The 18288-nt window shown below is 41.8% G+C and overlaps 3 protein-coding genes across 6 annotated transcripts; 1 reads left to right on the top strand and 2 right to left on the bottom strand.

Moving 5' to 3' along the window:
• Window positions 1-59: 59 nt before the first annotated feature.
• Window positions 60-6325, bottom strand: LOC108952199 (protein TIFY 8-like). 3 transcript variants are annotated; one of them, XM_065138718.1, is made up of 8 exons: window positions 5007-6325; window positions 4302-4916; window positions 3099-4221; window positions 1710-1897; window positions 1166-1590; window positions 958-1045; window positions 363-570; window positions 60-254 (listed from the first exon to the last, which is right to left on the bottom strand). In XM_065138718.1, exons 3-8 carry the CDS (start codon window positions 3343-3345, stop codon window positions 220-222), a joined length of 1191 nt encoding a protein of 396 aa, XP_064994790.1. In that variant the 5' UTR covers window positions 3346-4221; window positions 4302-4916; window positions 5007-6325; the 3' UTR covers window positions 60-219. The 3 variants fall into 3 exon arrangements, with proteins under 3 accessions (XP_064994790.1, XP_064994789.1, XP_064994791.1); XM_065138717.1 differs by having other exon boundaries at window positions 4302-6325; XM_065138719.1 differs by lacking the exons at window positions 4302-4916; window positions 5007-6325 and adding an exon at window positions 2560-2733 and having other exon boundaries at window positions 3099-3236.
• Window positions 6326-6479: 154 nt separating this feature from the next.
• LOC135582403 (EG45-like domain containing protein) lies at window positions 6480-7668 on the bottom strand. Of its 2 annotated transcripts, none has more exons than XM_065138721.1 (3): window positions 7250-7668; window positions 6854-7170; window positions 6480-6665 (listed from the first exon to the last, which is right to left on the bottom strand). In XM_065138721.1, the coding sequence occupies exons 1-3, from the start codon at window positions 7286-7288 to the stop codon at window positions 6659-6661; spliced, it is 363 nt and encodes a 120-aa protein (XP_064994793.1). In that variant the 5' UTR covers window positions 7289-7668; the 3' UTR covers window positions 6480-6658. The 2 variants fall into 2 exon arrangements, with proteins under 2 accessions (XP_064994793.1, XP_064994792.1); XM_065138720.1 differs by having other exon boundaries at window positions 6854-7151; window positions 7250-7659.
• Window positions 7669-15954: 8286 nt separating this feature from the next.
• On the top strand, window positions 15955-18252 carry LOC135631973 (BIIDXI-like protein At5g11420). Its single transcript, XM_065140177.1, has 3 exons — window positions 15955-16110; window positions 16917-17414; window positions 17543-18252. The coding sequence occupies exons 1-3, from the start codon at window positions 16032-16034 to the stop codon at window positions 18073-18075; spliced, it is 1110 nt and encodes a 369-aa protein (XP_064996249.1). The 5' UTR covers window positions 15955-16031; the 3' UTR covers window positions 18076-18252.
• The last annotated feature ends 36 nt before the right edge of the window (window positions 18253-18288 follow it).

The raw sequence follows: 18288 nt of genomic DNA, 5'->3' as shown, positions 1-18288 counted from the left end.
TTGAAGGCATAAAATGTCATGGTTGAAGAGAAAGTAATGCATCCAAAAGTTCATCAGCATGAGAAAACTAGCAACGATGCAAAACGATACATATAGAAAGTCTTGAAGGTTGATCGATAAGTTCCTGTAGTCACATAAACCACCAAACCAAAGCAAATGACAACAAAACCAAGAATTCCAAAGCGCCACCAAGTGAAATGGATCCAAATGGGTCCTCAATCAAGCGCACCCTTCGTCACCCACATCCTTTCCACCTGAAGTCCATAATGCCACAAATCCATCATTGGAATTTCCTAATGTTTATTGACACATAGAGGTCATATTTATATGATTCTATTCACTGAACAAGAGAAAAGGTGTACCAGATCTAATGGCAGAATGATCACTCGGAGGTGGTATCTCTGCAATTTGGTGAGTCATATCCCCTTGTACAGATATTGGCAAATTGCTCGTCCGCGCTTCCTCTCGTGTTTTAGCTTCATTCACGATCGACTGATCACTAGATCTGGAGTGGTAAGTGGTCGACCATGATACGCCGTTTGATCCAGCTAAAGCCAGTATTACATCTGCCTGAAGTTGAAAATATAGAATCATGAATTGAGGCTATTATCGGGTGGATTTGATTAGTTGAAGAAATGTTGGTATAAATTGATTTCAAACAATTTGGAACACTTCTTACAGGGAGCAAGATAAATAAAATAGATCTGATAGGAAGTCAAGTTTCTTTTGGATAGGAAAAAATAATCTGCATCAAAGCATGAACGGCTAGTGATATGCTAGTTTAGTGTTCATTTCTGTATAGAGTACTAAATCTTATAGCAATGTTGGTGAAGGCTATGCCATATACCATGGTACATATTCTGGTAATAGAACATCAAATTTTCATAGACACTCAATTACACCTAGATTGTTATGATAAACAACAGCAAAGATCAATATCTTGAACATTAAGCTGACCTTATTTGGATGGACACTGTCAAAAACATGTGCTTGGCCAGAGTAGAATATGGTCATCTGACGTCCAGGAGACGCTGCCTTAGATCGCCTGTCAAAGACAAATAGAGGTTTTATGGCATTGATACCATCATATTCAACACTAACGGATGAATCAAAGTTAAGGGAGAGCTTGTCGAAACATATAAGCCACATTGTAAAAGAGACACACCTTACAGCATTAGAAGTTTCTGATTCTGTAGCATGAGAAGCCTTAGGTCTAGGCAAGAATTCGGTTGATATTTTCTCACAAACCATGCTAACGGGGTTGCTGATACTTACAACTCCAGAAGCTTTGATGTTTGTTCGAGAACCTTCATCTATGGAAGATTGTGAAATAACTGTCGCAACCGCACTCGCATCTTTGTTCACATATGAAGAAGAAATTGTAGCTTTCGAAAAGCATGAAGCATGTAGTAACCGTCCAGGACTTCTGGACAATGATTGTTCTAACTTGGAACTAAGAGAATCAGGTCTGCTACTAAGGGGAGGATGCAACACAAGAGAAGTTGGCCTTGGTGGTCGATGCATAGACAACATAATTTCATCATCACGAGCTTTATCCGGGCGCTCACTAACTATTTCTTTTCCAAACATCTAATTTTTCAAGGTTAGTAACCATAAAAGGTCAGACAACCATTTATCAAAGTACAGGAAAGCATGCAGATTAACTGCTACCACAATAAGCGCAGAAGCAAAAGAAAAAGGATTAGTACCTTAATCAAGCATGGGCTTTCAGGGGAGCCTGAGCTCAGGGGAAATGCTCGATCTATCAAACCTGAATATACTGATTCAGGATGGCTCCTCTTTCTTCCTGGCAATGTATTACCTCCTTCGGGGTCTGAAATGGCATTCTTCCTACCATGAAAGTGAAAAACCTCAGAACTTCTCATCCCCCGTCTCTCTACCAAAGATTAGGAAATAAACTAGTTCCGGTCAGAGAGGTGTAAATTGCAGCGTGTGAAAATACAAGTATTGATCAGCATATATAAGCAGCAAAATTGGCATATCTTTCATCTCAATAAGTAGGTGCAGAAAAATAAATAATCCTAAATCCTAATCATCCATTCATGTTAAAATGTCTGTATGCGACAGACCAACTGCACTTAGGCTACTCCCTGTGCCATATTATTCCAAAAGAGAGATAAAACCAGTACATCTGTAACTACTAGCCACAAAGCTTGCTTTATGCGAGCTTCTGGAGCAGATCGTACGGCTAGAATGGTCATGCTCATGAGGCAACATGCAGCAACAAATACCAAACATCGATCTTTCACCCCATCAATTTTTGCTGAGGATGATATCATTAATCGTAAAATTCCTATTGTCTCACACAAAGCAAAGTGTTCTTATGTCTTCGCTAACATGCTCCCATGGAATGCTAAAGTTTGACCACCATTGATATTGAGTTGCCAAAACATTGAAGAGCCTTAAGCAGTTTCAAATGTAATAACAACAACATTGTATAAAGCACAAATAATCTTCAAGAAAGATATTTAAACAAAAACAGGTCATAATTGAAAGTTACTACAGAAATACCATAATACCACACTCTTCTAGTCGTACCTTAGATTCAAACTTTAAATTCCAAACAAAGCTATCAGAGACATAATTAGTGCTTGCAGGAAGAGACATTGTTGTTGTGGAGAACAGACGGATATATAAAGATCAAAAGGCTACATGTAGTTAGTGGAGGTGGTAACAAGTCCTGTTTGTTGCAAGTTGGTGGAGTAGTTCTGCCTGAGGAAGTAGTCAACAAATTTGTATGAAATTAAGCAGAAGACATAAAGGGCATCACATTCACTATACTTATATGCAGAAGGACACAGATTCAGCAAACAATCCATCAAACAACTGAAGTCAGCAAACAATCGATCAAAAACTAGTCTGTCTACCTGAAAAGACTACCACAATCAATTAATACAATACCACCAAAGCAAGAGTTTTAATTGATTGCCTGTGCAAAGATTGTCGCTAGAAATCTTTGATGCAACTGAGATTTAGTAAGCACTGAGAATTAAAGCTAAAATAGTTTCTTATTGGGAAGATTTAGTAAGACATAGGAAAGGGAAAATAGAAGTTTGCCAACACAAATGAGAGAGGACCTGAACCGAGAAGAGAGGTTGCGGAAACAATGCCATGCTGCCCAGCGGAAGAGACGCCAAGCGTTTGCCAGGAAGCGGAGGGCGAGGCCGCGTCGGGTTCGGCGTGCCCGGCCATGGAGCGGGAATCAGGCGCGGGCGTTTGCCCACCACAGCTCATGCCCATGCCCAAGAAGTCGAGAAAGAAGGGATTCTGGTGCTGCTGCTGCTGCTCATCCCCGCCCGCACCCGTCGTCATCACGACCGCCATACCCTTTCTTTCTCCGCCTCCTCATGCCTATGTCTCCGAATCCCGAAGCAGAGCTCGGAGTCCCAGGAAAAGAGGGGGAGAAAGAAAACAAGAAGAAGAAAAAGAAGATAAAGCTTGAACGGGGCATCAAAAGGAGGGAGGAGTGAGTCTTTTAGTCAGAGGAATTGAACGCGTTAAAGAGCAGCAAGATGTGGTAGCTTCTCTTCGTTCCGGTACTCCACTCCACCCCACCCCACCCCCTCTTTTCTCTTTCTTCTCTCTTTTTCTTCCTCCTCTTTTTTCCTTGGCATATCTTTTTAGCTCTCTCCTTCTCTCTCTCTGTCTGTGTGCGCGTGTTCGTGGTCGTCGCAGCGCCAGAGAACAGCACAACCAACAGCGGCTGAACTAAAGCAAACGGAGCGGAGAGGAGTACAGGGTTATAATGTACAATCTCGCTGCTGCTCCACCACCTTTCACTCTCATACAGTACAGTCAACAGTATCTTCTCTTTTGCTCGGCAGGGATTGAAGACAATAGTAGTCTACACAATATCATGAATGGGAAGCCTTACTATAAATCTAGCATCAGCCGATATTGATACTTTGGTGACATGACACGGATCAATAGTTCGGTCCCCGAAACAAGCAACCACGGAACGATTCTAATTTGATATACACATTTAGTTCCGTTTGAAGATACCAACGTCCTAATTGGACTGCTCGAGATTTCAAATCTGACGATAGATCCGACAGATCCAACGGACCAACGTCCACAACGAGAGAATCTCCCTGTTGGATGACCACCAAGAACACCACATCTTTTTTCAAGCAGTCTGATGCTTACCAATCTTTCCGCATTGTTTTCATCATAACTACAGACCATCAATCAATCTCTCTCCTGACACAAATACCATCGAACAGAGGAAGAGATGTAAAAGGAAGATGAGAGAAGAAGAAAGCAAAGATCAATATTCTTACCAAAGAACATATTTTAAGGTGTATAACTGATGCATTAAACCCCACAATTGCATAGCCCGGAGAAGCTCCCCTAAAATTTCCCATGCTATTGCAGATCCCGAAAGAATTCACTTTATTCCATAGAGGGCTATCATTCTCCCACAAGAAACTTGATTGCTAAACATGCAGAATATTCTCAATGATGGCTATATGACAAAAGTGACGAAGGGTGATCATTGAAGAGTCCAATCTAGTCGCCCAAATGATTCTTAATAGCTCTGTGATGTGCACAGATGAGCAATCAGCGATGCTTTGAGGATTCTCAACATCACACCGGCAACTATTCTGGCTTGACTGCAAAGGCTCGCAGGAAGTGCCGTCTTCGTCTCTTTTGGAAGTTGAGCGTCTTTATCGAAAACGCAGAGAAGGAAAGCGAACAGCACAGGAAACGCGACCACCGCCACCCGAAGCCAAAGCAGCTCCTCTCCAAGTCATCGCCAGAAACAAGTCTCTCCTCCTGCGCATCACCGAATTGTCGATCCACCAATCCATTCAAGGTCCAGCCCACAAGGCATATCCAGTAGTACCATCTCCGCCACATTGGGGTCCTAACACAGACCAACTCGGATTCCACCTCTGTCATGGAATAATTGATCAGAGCAACTGTTCTAGCTTTATTCCGATAACATTTAAATTGCTTGACGAATAAGGAGTCTTATTCCTTACCTCATCTTAAGCCTTATCCCTATCCAATGAGTCTTCAGAATAAAGAACTTAGAACTTAGCAGCAAACAGAATTCGAATGCCCATCATGTGTTTGTGGCTTTGTGGACACCAGAATAAGAGCATACAGATAAGTATCACATTCATCATCAAGTATAGAAACGGCACACGACATCGAACTAAAGCAATAGGATGTGTAACGATATCACATCAAGAGAGACATCCATGATGTTATTGGTGGGTGGCGGTTGACTCCGCCAAGTTGACTTCAAAGTAAAGATCAATGTATGATTTTATGGCACAACTTACTTAGTAGATTTGAGTTATAATAATTGTATGTTCGAAACGAAGATCGCATTGAAATTTTAGTTGGCATTGGCAAATCACGCGATCAATTTCAACGGTTTTGTATTTTACTGCATCGATCTTTTGACCAATTTTGGTCAAATAAGTATTGATATGGGGAGATGACATGCAGATTGCAAAATTCATATCTTGGTGATGAGAAATCGACTAACATTTTATCGAGCATGCTTCTAACATAATTTTGTTCAATAACATAACATGTGATAACCATATAAGTGGATCCCAATTGGATCTTGTTAAATTAGATTTTAGTTGTCCGATGTGAAAAGTTGTTCTTTCCTCGAGCTGATCTCAAGTTAAACTTCTCTAATTCAATCTGATTATTGCAAAATTACATCAATACACTCTCAACAAAGCTCCTCTAATGTTTAAGTTAGTAAGTTAGTTTGACAGGTCGAATTCATTCTGAGTTCAAGATTTATTTTTGGGGCATATTTGTAGAATCCTTCCTTGAATCATTACATTTACATGATATGATACGCACAGGAACGTGATGCGTTGATTTCGGACGTAACTACTGCTAATCTGCACCGAATCCAAGATGACAATACTTTAACATATGATGAAGATTAAACGACAAGATGTGAAAGAATACTGGGGTATAACGGGGCTACCATCGAGGTGTCAACCACATGTCTTCAAAGAATCAACCATCTAACACCGAGGTTAGATGACCATGCAATGCCTTAGTATCATCCACCTGATTTTAATGCGTTAACCATATAGTCTCAATGTGTGTTGATCACTTGAGTTTGACACATCGCTCACGTGATGCCGATGTGTCAATCATGTTATTTTATCCATACAAATCTAATTTAAAAATTATAAAAAAATATGCCTGTAATATTATATAGAGCCAATAATATACCGGAATTCCTTCATCAATATAAGTGAAGTAAAACATAATTATAAAAGGTCAATTTACTATCGTTTATAGTATTATTTTATTTGGTCTTCCTTCTTAAATATCATTCGCAAGCCAAAAAAATCGTTGCACATTGCAGTGACAGAGACGTCGAACTAATCGAGAAGGTTGGATACGATGTGCAACCCCTGAAAAATCATCGTATGATCGTAATAACTATGAACAGTAGCCAAGAAAGCGAAAAGTAGAAGAACTGGTACGGGTAAATTGTAAGGTCAAACTGTAATAAAGAGATCATGTTGAGTTGACGTGAAGGGACAAATGGCCAACTAATGAAGAAGACAAAACAGAGGCTGTAGGAAGCGAAAAAAATCCAACCATAAACATACATACATTTGATTCCTTCTGTCTCTCTTCCCTCAAATCAAACCCTGCAAGCAAAAGAGAATCACATGAAAAAGGAAATCTTATTGAAGTTACTATGATGATTACTACTGGTAAGAAGGAAGCTTGTCGCCTCCTAAAGGTTGCCTTCCAACACAATCGATGTGCAATTACTAGGATGATTCTGTGCTTCGTATATGATTGAGTAAAGAGAAGAGAATGATGAGTATCGTACTGTGTGAATTCTATGTTGATCTCGTTCGCTGACGACTGCGATATCATCCCATAAGCCGTCTCCGAGAGAACCATGGTTGCACCCACCGCAGACGGGGCGGAGACGAGCGAGGGTGCGTAGTCGACGACCGTGACCTGCACCGTGCCGTCCGTGCACGCCCCCGGCGTGGCGGAGCTGAGGCACCTCACCAGGTACTGCCTCCCGCAGGAGGCGTCATTGTCCCATATCGCGTCGCCCGCCGCCGCGAACAGGTTGTTCGGCGGGAACTGGCTCTCGTCACTCCCGTAGCACGCCGTGGCTATCACGAAGGACAACTTCTGTAAGAATCTCAGGGAACTAAGGACCACTGGGAACGATGGTGTAAGAGATGAGTGGGTGAGCGTGCGTGCGTCTTACGGAGGTAGGGCGGGCCGTAGGAGGCGGCGGTGCCGACATCTGCGAGAGAGGGAGGGGAAAGGAAAAGGAAGGAGAGGAGGCACGGGAGAAGGATAGACTTGTACATGCCTGTGGTGGAAGCTTGTCCCGAGCAAAGAAGCGAGGTATAAATCATTACTCGGTGGATCCCGGTGAACCCAAACGAGCAAGAACGACCAAGATTGTGGTCAAGGCAGCCCTGCAACTTGGACTAAACCAAAAGAAACGTTTACCAGATGGTCTCAGTGGGAAGGGAAGATGTTCGTAGAAGCTCGTCCAGATCATAGGGTCCAAATCAAACATCATCCACTGGATTATCTGATAGGTGGGTTTAGTGTTAGTAGTAGCGACACGAGAGCAGAGCAGCATAAACTTGTCCCAGCGCTATATGTTATCTCCGGAACAGCTCTCCTCTCCGTCGAGCTTGGCATGATTGCCGCAAGAGCATCGATGCTCTACTGGCTGGGATCATTTCCCAAGGCGTGCCGTTTTCGGTGACAACGACGTGGGTTGGGACGACCAATCATGACATGGGTTACTGTTGCTCCGTTGACATCTTCTAAAGCTTACCTCGATTAGAGGTCCGTGATATCGATCCAACATGATCGATCGAGGACATTAAACCGAGCATAACAAAGCACGCGGTAACCGGTTCAACTCAAAGTCGATCCGGGACCGGGTTAATGGACCGACGATTTCGAATTGAATCAAGATCGAACCATAGAATATGGTTTCGGTTCTTAAAAATCGGAACTAATGCCCAAACTCACGAGTCTGAACCGGCAAATAAAATAGATTTGATGGTGTAACGGTTAGTATTTTAAATTTAAAATCTAATAATTTGGTTTTGAATCTTGACAAAGTAATTTAATTTTTTTATCAATCGAATCAAAATTAGACCAACGGTTCGGTTTTAAATTTGATAAAACCGAAACCGATTCGACACTCCTATCTTTATGAATTTGAGAGCTCGATGAATTCGACACCCCTATCTTTATGATTAAAAAAAAGATAATTATTATTATATGATACTCGAGATCGTTTTCAAATGACTTGACCAACCCAACTTGATTCATACCCAATCTACGTTAAGAATTCTGATCTCATCTTTCTTGCACCAATATTAGCGTCGAAAGAAGGTTTCGACATGATTCATCAAACGTCTAAGTTAAACTTTTGAAATAAGTTTAGAATAGAGAGAGAAATTTCTCGTGTTTACCTTTTAATAATCAATCGTCTCAAAAGTCATATGTGATCAAAAAATATTGGAAGAATTTGTTTTTTCAAATTTTATTGTCGTGACATATCATGGAGTGAGATTTTTTTCGTTTTCTCACCACGTGGCTGCCACGTATGAAACAATTAGGATGAAGACGAATGTTGAACAACGTGTCGTGTGAAAGCGGTCCATCTAGAAAGTGATGTTGTCAGCCTTGGCGGCTCCCGTTGTTGGTGATCGGTGAGTCCTTGTGGCTAATAAAGCTAGTGTTCTTTTCTCGTTGGCAACGCGCACAGAAATGTGCCATCCTCCAACCAGCTTGATGGTTCACCGTCACGTCCATTATGGAAGAAGAAAAGCTTCCTCTGAGAGAGTCAAATGGCCAGAAATCAAAACCGCGCATGTCATGTCCATGCTATTTATTACACGTCGATCGTAACGGGAAGACATCGAAGCCATTGAGACTTACACGAAGAGAACAATTGTGCCATGTTAGAGAAAGAACGTAAAGATAATATAGAGTGTGAATTAGTTCATCAACGTGTGTAGTTAGTTTGGGCATTAACTCCTTGTTTTGTATGAATCAAATTTGGTAAAGATGTTGACAGTTTATCGCAAGGTTTTAAACTCAAATTTCGTCTTTATCATTTATCTTTTATAAATAAATATATATATATATATATATTTTTTATTAGTGTAATTCCTAAGTTTTAAGTGAATAGAAAACAGTTTAGATTTCATGATCTAGAATGATCATTCACATAATTTATTAACACCAAAAAATGCATGCTTCGAGCTTAGCACATATTGGATGTTGGGAAGATAAGAAATTTCTTAATAAAGGATATCCTATACTTAAGTTAGTGGAGGATTCGGGAAGCATGAGAGAATAATTTCGATGTACTTGAGAGATAATTTATATTACATCAATGGTTGTTGGCTCGGAGTTAGAATAACTCTGAGGATGATCATACGGAATAGTTAGCCATCATTGTCGGCCATCAATTATCATTGACTCATCGAACATTTTAAGTTATGAAGTAACAATTCATATTGACATTGATGGCCATTAATTATTGGCTAAATGGACCATCCTTATCCTTATGGGATGATGTTTCGATTATCATGACTAGATAACAACGCATACAAAGGGATATGACATATTATCGGATTGCCTTTATATCATATATTATATCAATATGATATCATTATTCTATTCTTGTCTCGTCTAATTGAAACAAGTTTCAATTGATCGAGTAAGATTCAGTTAAATGAAGTATGATAATAAAGAAAATTAAGGACGTCTTGTTTGAGCACAACTTGATCGGTCGATGACCTAAGATTTATTATCGTGTTCATGATACACCTAATGAATTGATGGAGTTGAATTGGATCAGTAGAATCTGTGTCGGAGGACTGCCAATTTGCCAATTGAAAGGAGGTTAATAGATCACTTTGTTTTGTGGTCAGTTTTTTAAATAAGCATGTTATTAGCAATCCCTATTTTGTTATTGGTAAATCATTTTAATTATAGGTGAATTCGATTTTGTTGACATCGCTCATCATTCACAATTAGGAGTAGAAGAGAGAGAATACTAAACCCATTCGACATCATCATGTCACTCATTAGTGCTTGTGATTAGGAGAAGACGAAAGAGAAAAAAAAGGGAAAGATGACAAGGGCATTTATATCCATTTATAAAGGGGTATCTTATGAGTCTTAAAAGTTCTTAAAATGGGATTATAAGTATATTACTATTTAAAATCCCTTTTTTACTATATATAATCTTATTTTAATTTTTTTTTAAATATTTATAAACTATTCCTTTGTAAATAGACATAAATATAATTTCTTCCTCCTTCTCCCCCTTTTTTTTTTCATCATCTTCTTTTCTTTTTTTTCCTCCTCTTTTTTGAAGAACGACATCAAAGGGACAGCGAGTGGGGATAGATAATATCGAACGATGTCGACGAGGATAAAATAAAGGATTGTGTGAATGAAAAAATAAAAAAGAAAGACTAAAGTCGATAATACTAGGGTTTTAAATAGTAAAATAATATTTTATTATTTTTTAAAAGATTATCAATAGTAAAGAAAGGGTTATGAATAATAAACTTCAGGTTCTAAATAGCAAAAGAGATTACCAATAAAAATCTTCTTTTTAAAATTAAGAATATATATGATTGATTTACGCATTTAACAGTTGATAGCAAATTTCTAGGGGAAATTCACACCAATGCCTATCTTTATTAAACAGAGATCAATTCACACCAATACCCATTTTTATTAAAGAGAAATAAATATCTTTGAGACTAATCAATGATTTTAGATGATAAGTCATTATTTGTCTTCATTCATCTAAATTGATCGAGAGCTCAAGTCATCCCTTATGATTTTATCCTCTTGATAAGTCTAGGATGACTCTGGCGTTAACAAACTCTTAATTCTTTTACTCCTCAATTAATATACGATTTAATATTATTATTTTAATAGTTATCGAGTGAAACTATCATGATAAAACATCACCAATTCTATTTATTGAGTCGGTGAGTATAGGTCCTTTTGGAACCTTTATCATTGTTTAGCACAAATGAGAATGATCATACGTATTCGAGCCTCGATCAATTAAGTCGAGCTTAATTGGTACACCTTTGATCGTTACTGAGCCAAACAATGATCATTGGACTTGCACAACTCCAAATGTAACAATAGCGGTCATTTCACTCGATTCACAAAAAGCAATTGGACCAATTATGTGAAAGTTGAGTTGCGATTTCGTGCTGCCTTTGTGTCATCGCAACTCGGTAATTTGATTTGGTCGGTCGGCGTATTGACTAGCTAGTATTTCGCATGTGAAATGTTTTGGGATAGAGAGACCGAGTTAGACATGCGGGCTATCTTTGTTAAGGCCCTGTTAGATTTGTTGCCATCTTTTTGGGGGTTATAATTTGTGCTATGTCTTAATTCGTTTAATAGCTCTAATCAATTTGTTATATTAGAAAGATAATTTTTTTTATTTATAACAAAGGATAAGTGATGAAAACAAAATTCGAGTGTAAGATTCTACGATAAGAAAGAAAGATCTAAGAATTACTTATCACACAATCACCAACAACCGCCAATCCAATTTTAAATCTCTAAGTATAATAATCATTATCATCTTGATTAGCTTGCTTACTATTATCACATCCAATACTGTAACCTCACATTGTCACCCAGTGATGAAAGATTTTTTTTTTTTTCAAAAGATAAATGATGAAGATGAGATTCGAGCTTAAGATATTATGATAAACCGTCAATCTCTTTACTAAGATAACTGAAACTTTCCATAAACTGTCAATATCTTTCTTGTAATCGTACAAACAAGGGAATAACGCAGTTCCGACGATCGATTGAACTTGCAGCATATAACTCATCCGACGTGATCTGTCCTATTCGGGGTTGCACCCATGGCAACTCAATCTATCAATTGAATCCACTCATCAGTGTACGCCGGATAGACCCTCGTCATGGTAGCTCGCTCATCGGAAGTCCAAACTGCACGTGAAATCATGGCTGTGCACTAAAGAAAGTTGGGCGTTCAGTAGGAAAGGAGCTTTCTTTGGTTTGTTTCGTAGTAATAATCTTTCTAAAGAACAACAAGTAATTTCATGTATATATGTATTCGGGTTTTGGTTTTGGTACAATCCGTGGTTTCAGGATAGTGATAGTGAATAACACACAGTGCTGGTCCAATGGAAGTTTAGTGTGGCTCATATGAGGATACGTAGTAGACCTCTGAATACACGAAACTCTTTCGACTCTTGAGCAGACAAGGGACGTATCTCAGTACAGATAGATCGTGCACTGGTGAGATATCTTTTCTTTTCGTGATAACTCTCTTTTCGATCATCTTCTTAGTGTCGAGAGGTGTTACGATATATTCTAATTGGCAAGCATATTAATTGAGCTTGGAGATGATCAAGATTCACTTATAAGTTTATTTTAGGCTAAAGTATTGGAAAGTCAGAAGGATTCAAATCGACTCTATAAAAAAATACATTAGAGGCACAAATGATAATGCTCCTTCGATTAAGTTAGTGAGGGTTTGATAGATTCAATCAAATATCGATGTTAGAGGATGTTTAACTAGACAACATTAATCACCCATCAATCGATCATGAGATCACGTGCATTGAACTCGATGATTATAACGTAACAATTTGTTAAGTCAATTTTTTTATCAAGACTGACCTTGTAGGGTCGAATTAATCACCCTCATTTATATTATGTCGCCAATCGTATAAGATCGAATCTTGTCTAACATTTAATATAAATAATATGTTAATTAAGTGAAACTAAGGTATCGATCAAAAGGGTATGATGTGTCGATAATGGCTTACGTGTCATGCCACTCGTACTTTCATGTAGGTTTTAACTTTCGTAAGAAAGAACTGATCCCCTTTTAAGAGGATGAAGTTATAAAATGTGATGGAACCCCAACATCACATCTAAAGGTTTATGTTGGAGTTTGGTATTTCATAATCAAGAAAATGTACTGAATGATACACACTCTAAGAACAGCAAACCTACATCAGATACTAAAATTTATAAGCCCGGAAGGTTGTAAGGATTGGACTCGATGCACTCTTCCTAGCACCGGAAGGCTGTCATTTCAGAAACCGTAAACCAATGTTTTGCATCCACAATATACTCAACTATTTGGGAAAATTAAGATCCGTGGTGATTTATACTCGAACTTTGTTGTTTTAATAGCAATCAATGAGTTGAAAATTTAAGATCACCTTCAATCATTTTCGCCTTTTGCCTATCCTGTCGTCATCATCCTCATCACTTTTAGTCTATTATTGTTTCATCATTGTCATCCTCTTCGCCTTTGTCTGTTACTATGCATGTCTTTCATCTTTATTGTCATTTTCTTTTTTCTACCATGTTATTCTCTCCCTCTAATATGATTTCAATGTATGGCGGTGAAGAAGAGCTATTTAAGATTTTATTTAAAAATTAATAAAATAAAAAATATATATTAGGATAAAGTTTAGAGAGACATAGGAGTGTATAATAATTATCTTAAGACATAAGATTTTTACTCAAGACTTAATCAATATTATCCATCCCGGTGTGAGGACGATCAAAAATGATTCGACTAATTTTTTTAGTAATTAAAGATATAATTGAAGATAAAATATAAAAAATAAAAATTGTTTGATTATTTTTTAATTCAATAATTAAAATTATTTGAGATTTTATTCATAGAAACTTGAAATACCCTAAATGTCATCATATGTTCATCAAATGACATGTGCTTTCATATATAATCATCAAAAAATAATTTTAAAATAATTAAACATAGAAATCAAAACCGATAAACATTTAGGTGAGCAAAATGAAACACATAAAGTGTGACGAAAATAGACGAGAGGAAGAGACTATCAAAACGGTGGCAAAAGACAACATGAGAACAATCGAAGATAAATTAAATAATTATATCGGTTCATGGAGGATGACTGACGTAATTATTTAATTTATCTTCGATTGTGCTCATGGTGTCTCTTGCCACTATTTTAATGTAAAATAACCGTTTAATGTATCAATTCACTTATTGTTTTAAGAAAATTATCAATTTAAAAAAAATAGGGTGCACCAAAGTAAAAAAAAAAACCTATAAAATGTGACATTTTTCCAAAAAAAAATTCGGCCAAAGTTTGAAGGACACCCACCGTAACACGAGAAGGTTGACATTTCAGAAACAGTCAACTGATGTTTTAAATCTACAATATACTCCACCATTTGGGAATACTTAACATCTGTGGTGATTCATATTCCCACCTTCTTGTCTTGATTACAATCGACGAGTCGAACGCGGCGTTTCGGTTGATCAGACGGCTATAGCTCACTTTAATCTATAAATGTCGTGATTCTTATAGTGACATCGGCAAGGTGATGTCTGCGCGAGACCGTACCTCCAGTATGTGGTGTAGAACATGTTTACGTGGCATAGCATTAGACCAAAAATAATTGCATGGAACACCATAACTGTTATACGGTGGACCAGTTCGATCGGACCGTGTGACCTGAAATGTTTGCGATCGCCGACGACCTGTGTCACTTGTCTTTGCTCGCGAATCGGACTCTTCTCGTTTATGACGATGAAGGAGACCTCAGCCACTTGCAGGCGGATCGTTCTTAATTCACTGGAAGAGACAACCATTCAGTCGGCAGATCAAGTCCAGAATGGGGGATGAACGGAGGTGATGTGATGGTCGCGGTACATGAATCTGACCCACCCACAACTCGACCCAGAGACTCGCTGCGTCGAGAATGTGGGCCATGGTTAAGTTAGGCGCGGCTTCTGCGGCTGTCAACCGACACGACGGCGCTCCTCCTCCTCCGCGGAGCAAGGCAGGACATGTGCCGCAGACCCCACCTGAGCTTCCGGGAAACCAACAAGAGCCGACTCCGATGGCTAAGATTGGGTTAGGGGAGCGAATCATCTCGATCCGGCGGCTTGGACCCATCACCTCGTGGGCTGTTCCCTGACCAACCGGGCCTTTACATGTGATTCGCTCTATGGGCTTTCTGGGTCCCATGTCTGTCGATCTCGCATCCCTCGATCAAAGGAGAAACGGTGGGTTGATCTGCCACAGGGAGATCCAGTCGGGATGAGACAGTGAGGTCTCGACTGTCTCTCGTCTAAGACGACAGCAAAGCTGTGAAGTTTAGTATTGACCGAAGTCGCCATCGCGACACCCTCGCATGCACATGGCGTAGCATCTCTGTGGCCCTCGAGGACACATCTGATAAGACGGCATCCATCTCTTGGGGGAGGCACCGGCGCGGAGATTCCCCCGTTTACTGCCTGCGTTACGCTTGTTATCCTGGATAGGGACACGCCCCCCTCCTTCGCAGAACCACCTCCGAGCGTACTTTAATGCTCCCACGCCTTCTGCTGTCTTTTACCAACCTCAAGCTTTGTGGAATTATTCCCCTCCTTTGTTCCATTAGTGTTTTTACCCGTCGATTGGGGAAGACGAGTGGGATCGTATTATAATGAGTTTAGCGAAATTAATGTCTCTTTCGCTTACGTAGACACCAATCCGGCGTAGCGGGTGGTGGTCAGCTCGATTCCCGCCGGTGGAGTCGTGAGAGCGAGACAATAGCAAGTTGACGGATCGGATCTGAACTGACGAAACTACCCTTGCATGTTCTCGCCTGAGCGGCGTGGCGCGCGAGGTAGGGGGGCAGCCCCACGTGATCGGGAGGCGGTGCACGACTCCCCCAGTTGTGGTGGCGAACGCAGAAGGGAGGCGTCATCCCGCGCGAGACAGCGTTCGAATGGGCGGCCCATCCGCACGTGGCAAAGGCCAGTTTGAGGCAGCGGAGATCAGTGCGCGGTTGGCATTCTCGATATTGCGCTAGCATCGGGGGGCTTTTTGCTGCCATACACACCATAAAAAGGGCCAAAGCGTCTTCGGCACAACCATTCCCTCCCCGGCCTCTTCCACCACCTCCTCTCTCTCCTTGCGCGCTGCAACCCTCGAAGAATGAAGAAGATGATGCATTGCGCTGCGGCGATCCTACTGCTCTGCTCCGCCGTTCCTATTGCCTTGGCCATAACCGATGGTTAGCCTGCGTCTCCCTGTTCTTATTTCTACTCCTCGAATCTACTTACTGCTGCTCGGTGTTTACTGCATTTTCTTTGTTTGATTTACTTGTCACCAGCCATTCACTCTGCTACAAAAATCTTTCGTGTTCCAGTAATTTATTTGTTTTCTGCTTCTTCACTTCCCTTCCTAGTTTGAGCGCGTGCTCTGACTTCCAAGAACGTGCTACGGCCAATAAACAAAAGTCATACCCTCCCTCGTACTTGACAATTTCGCTTCGATTGGAAGCTGCTAAATAGGCATATCTAAATTATTACCCTGGAAAGAAAGCAACGCCACAGCATAAAATGCATGTTTGTATCCCTTCTCTCCATGCCTCATGAACCTAATCTACCATGGACTTACTTGTACCTGCGAGTTAATCATATTGCCGTCATCCCGACATATATTTGGAGCCGAGAACGACGGGAAAGACGGTCTGACGACTCGAGTTGGTGGCTCCGTAGGTAGCTGGAGCAATAGATGCCCTCGCTCAAACTGTGTTGCATGTAAGGCAAAACTTGGGTACGGGTCGGCCGACTAACTTTTCGCTGACACTCGATGAGTCGATGCCTGTCAGCACTTGTACTTTTGACGAACAGGTGAAAGAAGGTTCACATGGGTGTCGTCCTCCGACAACAAAATAATATGGCCGATCCATTCATCTTTCTGAAACCACGGTGTCCCTTTGCCTGCCTTTGTCGGGGCAGTTTCATCTTCAAATCCAAATCCAGATCTAATCTTTTACTTGTTAGCTAATTGATTGCACGCGTGATGCAATTACAGGTCTGTTGCCAAATGGGAACTTCGAGGCGAAGCCGAAGGCGTCGGACCTGAATGGGACGCAGGTGATGAGCCGCTACGCCATCCCGCAGTGGGAGATCTCCGGCTTCGTGGAGTACATCGAGTCGGGGCACAAGCAGGGGGACATGCTGCTGGTGGTGCCGGAGGGCGCGTACGCCGTCCGGCTAGGTAACGAGGCGTCCATCAAGCAGAAGCTCAAGGTGGTTAAGGGCATGTACTACTCCATCACCTTCAGCGCCGCCCGCACCTGCGCCCAGGACGAGCGCCTCAACGTGTCGGTCACCCCCGACTCCGGCCTGCTCCCCATCCAGACCACGTATGGCAGCGACGGCTGGGACTCCTACGCCTGGGCCTTCCGCGCCACCTTGGAGGAGGTCCACCTCGTCATCCACAATCCCGGCGTCGAGGAGGACCCCGCCTGCGGCCCTCTCATCGACTCCGTCGCCATCAAAACCCTCTATCCGCCAAAGCTCACCGGCGGTAAGTGATGGACACACACACAGGCACAAGCACCCACACTCTTTTAGCTCGTCGGCCGAGCTGATCGATCGCGTCTGTGCATGCATGCATTGATTTGCTTTGCTCCCTTCCTCTTGGCATTGGTGCAGACAACTTGTTGAAGAACCGTGACTTCGAGGAAGGGCCATATGTGCTGCCCAACACCACCTGGGGCGTGCTGATCCCGCCCAACATCGAGGACGACCACTCCCCGCTGCCCGGATGGACGGTGGAGTCCCTCAAGGCCGTCAAGTACATCGACTCCGACCACTTCTCGGTGCCCCGGGGCAAGCGCGCCGTGGAGCTGGTGGCCGGGAAGGAGAGCGCCCTCGCCCAGGTGGCGCGCACTGTCCCGGGGAAGGTCTACGCGTTGGCCTTCTCCATCGGCGACGCGGGCAACGGCTGCGTGGGGTCCATGGTGGTGGAGGCGTTCGCGGGCCGCGGCACCGCGAAGATCCCCTACGAGTCCAAGGGCACCGGCGGGTACAAGCGCGGGGTGCTCCGGTTCACGGCCGTGGCGGAGCGCACCCGCGTCGTGTTCTTCAGCACCTTCTACCACACGAAGGTCGACGGCTCGCTCTGCGGTCCTTCGCTGGACGACGTGTCCCTGTTGAGCGTCCGGAGCCCCGTGCTCCGGGACTGAACCACTGAGAAGGGCTTTTAAGTTATTAATGCCTCGAACCCTTCGACTTCCATCCCTACCCGCTCATCATTAATACCGGGATTATATTCTGATGCATCATCATGTAATCAATCAACCCTATATGTGCTGCGAGTGATCCAGTAATTATATGATCTGTGATGTACTCCAATTTTAACACGTGAGTCCTTGCTCTCGGTCCACGAATCTGACCCA

This window comes from Musa acuminata, chromosome BXJ3-2 (assembly GCF_036884655.1).
Source record: "Musa acuminata AAA Group cultivar baxijiao chromosome BXJ3-2, Cavendish_Baxijiao_AAA, whole genome shotgun sequence".
NCBI lineage: Eukaryota > Viridiplantae > Streptophyta > Magnoliopsida > Zingiberales > Musaceae > Musa > Musa acuminata.
The sequence above is the reverse complement of the archived record's forward strand: the minus strand, read 5'-3'. Positions and strand labels throughout refer to the sequence as shown.

What these genes read in the sequence shown, in the direction of transcription:
- LOC108952199 (XM_065138717.1), bottom strand. Translation starts at nt 3,345, where the DNA reads ATGGCGGTCGTGATGACGACGGGTGCGGGCGGGGATGAGCAGCAGCAG. An exon ending in GAAACTTCTAATGCTGTAAG is followed by an intron (nt 1,046 to 1,165) that starts GTGTGTCTCTTT and finishes TGTCTTTGACAG; the next exon opens with GCGATCTAAGGCAGCGTCTC. An exon ending in ACAGTGTCCATCCAAATAAG is followed by an intron (nt 571 to 957) that starts GTCAGCTTAATG and finishes TTTCAACTTCAG; the next exon opens with GCAGATGTAATACTGGCTTT.
- LOC135631973 (XM_065140177.1), top strand. Translation starts at nt 16,032, where the DNA reads ATGAAGAAGATGATGCATTGCGCTGCGGCGATCCTACTGCTCTGCTCC. An exon ending in TGCCTTGGCCATAACCGATG is followed by an intron (nt 16,111 to 16,916) that starts GTTAGCCTGCGT and finishes ATGCAATTACAG; the next exon opens with GTCTGTTGCCAAATGGGAAC. An exon ending in TCCGCCAAAGCTCACCGGCG is followed by an intron (nt 17,415 to 17,542) that starts GTAAGTGATGGA and finishes GCATTGGTGCAG; the next exon opens with ACAACTTGTTGAAGAACCGT.
- LOC135582403 (XM_065138720.1), bottom strand. Translation starts at nt 7,403, where the DNA reads ATGATTTATACCTCGCTTCTTTGCTCGGGACAAGCTTCCACCACAGGC. An exon ending in CTACGGCCCGCCCTACCTCC is followed by an intron (nt 7,152 to 7,249) that starts GTAAGACGCACG and finishes CCTTCGTGATAG; the next exon opens with CCACGGCGTGCTACGGGAGT.